Source organism: Macrosteles quadrilineatus, unplaced genomic scaffold, assembly GCF_028750875.1.
Source record: "Macrosteles quadrilineatus isolate MER2022 unplaced genomic scaffold, UCM_ALF_1.0 Scaffold_5__1_contigs__length_97177068, whole genome shotgun sequence".
Classification (NCBI taxonomy): domain Eukaryota; kingdom Metazoa; phylum Arthropoda; class Insecta; order Hemiptera; family Cicadellidae; genus Macrosteles; species Macrosteles quadrilineatus.
In genome coordinates this window covers 36,365,228-36,372,070 of record NW_026542598.1, presented here as the reverse complement: position 1 = coordinate 36,372,070, position 6,843 = coordinate 36,365,228, and the positions used below count along the sequence as shown (strand labels likewise).

Sequence of the window (6,843 nt, the reverse complement as noted above, 5' to 3'; positions counted from 1 at the left end):
CAAATCAACTGCCAGGAAATTCTTCTGAATCAAACACACATTAGTGTAAAAAATATGATTTTCACCATACTGTACGGAAAGCAGCTTTTTTTAGTTCTCGGAATCGTCCGCAAATTTATCTTTTTCAGGTAACTTCAAATAGGGAACAGAAAAAATATGGTAAACCTTTCGGTTCGCTAATCTCAAAACGTTATCATTGCATTATAAAAACGCCACTAATCACACAATATTTAAAGCTATGTTTGTAAACTACAGAAATGTAAACATTGATGACGACTTTGTATAAGCTTAAATTATGTGGTCAAAATTTTTAACGATTAGAACGTTATTTGCAATCGATATAAATAGTTGTTCATTCATCACACGGAGCTAAATTGTCTTTTTGGTACTTAATCGTATTTCCGATTGCGTACAAAAAAAAACCACTTTTGCTCCTAGTGATGAAAACTACGATAGTAAAATAAAGACAAATATAACATTAATAGAAAAAATCAGTTACGTAGCCTCTATACATATTTTTTACCTCGAATTTAACTAAAAAGACAAATTTTTATAAAATAAAGGCTTGATTGCGATGCAGTGGTCTAATAAGCTAGACTAATCATAGAATAAAACGATTTCTCTATTATGTAACGAATAAGCACATAAAATGAGCTTATAACGTATTTTTTTAAGTGACGGTAATGTTAGACGTAGTTTCAACATAGTTTAAGACGAGGTACTGCCTCAGGTGCTGAGTATACGTGATGCTGACGCGGATAATCTTGTAATTACTGTAACTCGTGCTGAAGTCTCCAGAACTGCTGAGAACAGCTGGTCGGATCAGCAAGCAACGCTAAGATCTCATTATGTTACTATACTAACTTTCAAGGAATAATCTCATCAGTGATGTAAATATAGTGTCATGAAGTGCTGTTTATCATTTATAGGTTTATCATTTGAATCTTAAACATTTATTTTAGTTAGGAAATCGATTGGGTTACGTAAAATACATGTACTGTCACAATTCGTGCTGCAAAAACTGTATTTGCTTAGATTTAATTCACCTAAGATGTTCATTAAAGTAAAAGCTTTGTTGGTTAACAGCCGGACTTAAAACAAGAAGAAGAAAACTTATACAAAGGAGTATTGTTTCCTGTTTTAAACCCAAACTTTGACAAAAGACTGTTTAAGCATGCTGCCTTTTCTAATGGAAACTATTTTATCATAACCTATTTATACCACCATTGCTATGGTAACTGGTAACCACCGTTACCTTTGCTCATGGTACGACCGTTGCAATGTTTACCACCATTGCCACGGTTACCGTCGTTGCCATGGTTACCGTCGTTGCCATGGTTACCACCGTTGCCATGGTAACCACCATTGCAACAATCATTAACAACATCATTGCAACAATCATGGCCACTGTTTCCAAGGTAACCATCGTTGCCATGGTAACCACCGTTGCCATGGTAACCAAAGTTTCCATGGTAACCACCGTTGCCATGGTAACCGCCGTAGCCATGGTAACCGCCGTTGCCATGGTAACCGCCGTTTCCATGGTTACCACCGTTGCCATGGTTACCACCGTTGTCAAAGTTACCGCCGTTTCCATGGTTACCACCGTTGCCATGGTTACCACCGTTGTCAAAGTTACCGTCGTTGCCATGGTTACCGCCGTTTCCATGGTGACGACCGTTGCCGTGGTTACCACCGTTGCCATGTTAACCACCGTTGCCATGGTAACCACCGTTTCCTTGGTTACCACCGTTGCTATGGTAACCCCCATTGCCATGGTAACCTCCGTTGCCATTGTTACGACCGTTGTCAAGGTTACGGTCGTTGCCATGGTTACCGTCGTTGCCATGGTAACAACCGTTGTCATGGTTATCAACGTTGCCATGGTTACCACCGTTTCCATGGTGACCGACGTTGCCATGGTGACCGACGTTGCCATGGTTACCACAGTTTCCATGTTTACCACCGTTGCCATGGTTACCACCGTTGCTATGGTAACCACCATTGCCATGGTAACCTCCGTTGCAATGGTTACCACCGTTGTCAAGGTTACCGTCGTTGCCATGGTAACAACCGTTGCCATGGTTACTAACGTTGCCATTGTTACCACCGTTGCCATGGTCACCACCGTTGCCATAGTAACGACCGTTGCCATGGTAACCACTGTTTCCATGGTAACCACTGTTTCCATGGTAACCGCCGTTGCTATAGTAACCACCGTTGCCATGGTAACCACTGTTTCCATGGTAACCACTGTTTCCATGGTAACCGCCGTTGCTATAGTAACCACCGTTGCCATGGTAACCACTGTTTCCATGGTAACCACTGTTTCCATGGTTACCGCCGTTGCTATAGTAACCACCGTTGCCATGGTAACCACTGTTTCCATAGTAACGACCGTTGCCATAGTAACGACCGTTGCCATAGTATCGACCGTTGCCATAGTATCGACCGTTGCCATGGTAACCACCGTTGCCATGGTAACCACCGTTGCCATGGTAACCACCGTTGCCATGGTAACCACCGTTTCCATGGTAACCATCGTTGCCATGGTAACCGCCGTTTCCATGGTTACCGCCGTTTCCATGGTTACCACCGTTGCCTTGGTTGCCACCGTTGTCAAGGTTACCGACGTTGCCATGGTTACCACCGTTTCCATGTTGACGACCGTTCACCATTTCCATGGTTACCACTGTTGCCATGGTTACCACTGTTGTCAAGGTTACCGTCGTTGCCATGGTTACCTGCGTTTCCATGGTGACGACCGTTGCCGTTGTTACCACCGTTGCCATGGTAACCACCGTTGCCATGGTTACCGTCGTTGCCATAGTTATCACCGTTGCCATGGTGATCACCGTTGCCATGGTTACCGACGTAGCCATGGTTACCACCGTTGTCATCGTTACCGTCGTCGCCTATGGTTACCACCGTTGTCATGGTTACCGTCGTTGCCATGGTTACCACCGTTGCCATGGTTACCACCTTTGCCATGGTTACCACTGTTGCCACGGTTACCACAGTTTCCATGGTAACCACCGTTGCCATGGTAACCACCATTTTCATGGTAACCACCGTTGCCATGGTAACCGCCGTTGCCATGGTAACCACCGTTTCCATGGTTACCACCGTTGCCATGGTTACCACTGTTGTCAAGGTAACCGCCGTTTCCATGGTCACCACCAAGTACCATGGTAACCGATGTTGCCATGGTAACCACTGCTGTCATGGTTACCACAGTTGTCATGGTTACCGCCGTTGCCTTGGTAACAACCGTAGATACTAGACCAACCTACCAAATTACATCAATATTGGACCACAGGTGAGATTTTTAGCTTTCTAATTATTAGAAAAACACTTTTTAGATTCATTGGAACCCAAAACTGATATATCTCCTCAAAATAAAAAAAAATTTGACATATACAATACTTACTCCAAATACTATGAATGGGGTGGGAAAGTAAAAAAAAATGAAAACAATTAATATCTTGATGGCTGTTATCAATAATTCCCCGGTGGTCTGCTACACCATAAATCAGCTGATAATAGGAGTGGCGGGAATTGTTGAAACTGAACTTTGATAACACCGTGGCACGTTATCAATCATTCATTTTATAGATACAGTTTTGCAAGAAAATGTTTAACTCCAAAAACCTATAGTTTAGATTAAAAAACTACGACAAATATGTAAATTCTCTAAATTTATTTTTTTCTAAATAACGATGAAATAATTAGGTCAAGGTTAATCATACGTCTTGCGTCCCCATCTCAAGGCTAGTTTTGGTGAGGGATTGACGTAATACTGTATACCCATTATAGTTATTATATTATTAACGTGCTTTAATTGTTATATAAAATCTTACTACTCATGATTGTTGATATACAAATAACTAACTACGAACGTAAACAATAGATATAAAAACAAACCCCTATTTAAATTATAGAGTTAACTTTTTAAAATTTAAATCGTAAAATAACTTACATGTGCGTGTGGGGTTTCAAACTTATATCCCTTAACTAGAGTTTATTAAGGCTTGGTTACTTGTGAGAATGGTTTTATCCTTGGGCTCTAAATCGTTTAATACAATGTAGGCCTAATAGTTGTAGTGTCTACACTTCAAATAAATGCCATTCTTGTTTGCAGTGGTAGAATGCTATATTTTAGGATTTCGTGATTACAGAGGACACTATAATCAATTTTGTAAAATGCATTATTTTTATTCGTTTAGAGCCACTTTTAATATTAGGAACATATTTTTATCTGAACTGTTGTAGCATTATTGTTCCTCTTTGCGAAGAGGCACAATAACACACGCAATGCTGATTAAGAAGCTATTTCTATTAAGTAAACTAATAGCAACAAAATAAGTGAGAAAGCCATTATAATCAACCAAACTTTATGAATTTATTTAGATGATCAGTGTGGGCGGTAGACGACCGTTTAATTCATGCCTATTCAACGATGCGAATTAAACTGATCTATGGTCATTGTGTTTTTTATAAATATATATTTTACTTAAGAAATAATTACTCCATTACTTTATTATGTTGGTTTTGAGTCATATTAATATTGGCCGCAATATTGCATAATAAATACTACGACTAAGCAATATTAAAAACAAAATCATACTTTGAATTTTATTTCTTGTTATGTCTCCATCTCACATCCGTCAGCGACTAAATGAATCGTTTTTTTAATGTAAACCTAATACATCTAGAGAATAGAAAACTCTGTTTTAATACTACGATAGGAAATTATTTCAAAGTAAGTAAATTGCATTATAGTATTATCACTGTAAACCTGTTTAGTAAAATAATAGTCTAAGGTTGTGCTGATGTAAGGATCCAATAATTACTTGTGGGTTGCTGAAGTCTACAGAACTGCTGAGACATCTTCAACATCAGCAACATTGCTACATTGTAATCCATCTACTGCTACATTTGCATGTGACGTTTAAATAAACGTAATGTATTTTTTATTTGATTCTTTTTAGAAAAACGCCACAAATGTGTTTATTTCCTTACTGATACAGTACATATTGTGGCATATTAAGTTTTTTTTTTCTAAAATTTTAAAACTACAAAGTTTTTGCCAACGCATTCAGTTACAGATTAGATTAAATTTACGTATTCAATTCCAATGATAAAATCGATGAATATGTAAATATAAAAAAATTGAATTGGTCATATTTTGGTAAGTGAATTTTTTTTCTTTAAAAAATAATCATTCATCTAAAATGAAAGAAAGTTTTATAAATCGAAATCCAAAATTACCGTAAAATTTTTTATCAAATGTACTGTTAAATATAAATTATTTATAAATAGCCCAATAGTTCAACGTTACCACTAAACATATATTAGAACCAACGAATTTAAGAGTCCTTGGGGGCTAGCGGTTATCTTTGATCATTTCAATCAGCTGCTGAAAAGTTATTTACCGTCCAAAAATACTTGTTCAAACACCAGAGTGATTGTAATTTAAATATCTAGTATATTGTTATTGGAGGGAAGAACTTCATATTGGTCAAACTTTACATATTTATTAAAACATAAATAAAGATACATATTTGACGTCTACATTTTGTGACAATCATTTAATGAAGAAGGAGGAAATACACCCTTCTTGTTATCCTCGCATGTAACCAACCTGACAAAGTTAATTAATTGACATTATGTAAAACTTAAATATATATATATATATATACAAATTGTCAGATTAGAAACTTTCTTTGTAGTTTTTAATTGTTCTATGAGCTAGAACGTCTAGGCTCTTTAAAACATTCGCGAATTTAACTTATACTGTATCATATTTGTATTAGATAGTTTGAACATTTAAATATTTATGTATCCAGCAAGACTATGTGTTTATTTAACAGTCCCCCAAGGTTTGTGGTGAGTTGCCAAGTCTTGCTGTACGTCTGTGGTCAACCATGCGTTTAACATTATCTCGGGCACAACAATAATTGTTATGTTTTTGTTATGGATTTCTTAAAAGATAATATGGTGGTCAGCATAAATTTTAACGAAAATATGTGAATAGTATTGTAGTTATTGTAAAAATTGTATGCTTACAGATTAGATTCATTCGTATTTATTAAGTTTTTAAGTTGTAATATGATGAACTTTATGAATTTTACAGACTTATAACAACTTAGTGTCAAAAACAATACAGACTAAGGATTCATCTACGAGTAAACAATAGTATAATTACATCGATTACAGTATAACAATTTTTAAATTTAGCGGACCAATTCTACCTCAACAATCACTGAGATACAGCGATCTTGCCAAGTCAGTGATAATCCTTGCTTTTCTCAGACAGAACGTTATTTACAACAATACTGTCTGCTAACCATGATGAGTTGTTACATTTTGCGTGTTTTACAAAAACATTTCAACTATGCATTTGTTTTCTTAGATGTTAAATACTTGTAAATATATTGTTTGACTATACAAATATCATTATAAGAGCTAACAACAATGTATATTATTTGTTATGATGATAAATCTCTTTGGTTTCAGTCCTATGTTTTATGTCTTGTGTTGAGTCTTTTTTGAGTCTTGGTTGTAAAATTCTTCAAAAATATTCATAACTGAACAATGTTTAAAACTTTTCTTTGAGATGCAACTTGGGTATTTAATAGTAATATAATTGTATTACACAGTACAGATAGGGTAATACTGAACGAAGCATATTTTAATTTGTAGTTACCACGATAATGTAAGATGGTTAGTAAAAATATTATTATTGAATATATCATCCAATCACCATTAAGCATAAAAATATTCTACTACGGTTGTACGTAAAATCCATGGACAATAACGATAAGTTTAAACTCCTATAAT

At 36.2% G+C, this 6,843-nt stretch overlaps 2 protein-coding genes across 2 annotated transcripts; both read right to left on the bottom strand.

Moving 5' to 3' along the window:
- Nucleotides 1-1,706: 1,706 nt before the first annotated feature.
- On the bottom strand, nucleotides 1,707-2,900 carry LOC128995523 (uncharacterized). The gene has a single exon (XM_054420542.1). The coding sequence runs from the start codon at nucleotides 2,898-2,900 to the stop codon at nucleotides 1,707-1,709; it is 1,194 nt and encodes a 397-aa protein (XP_054276517.1).
- Nucleotides 2,901-2,902: 2 nt separating this feature from the next.
- LOC128995522 (uncharacterized) lies at nucleotides 2,903-3,244 on the bottom strand. The gene has a single exon (XM_054420540.1). The coding sequence runs from the start codon at nucleotides 3,242-3,244 to the stop codon at nucleotides 2,903-2,905; it is 342 nt and encodes a 113-aa protein (XP_054276515.1).
- Between the last annotated feature and the right edge of the window lie 3,599 nt (nucleotides 3,245-6,843).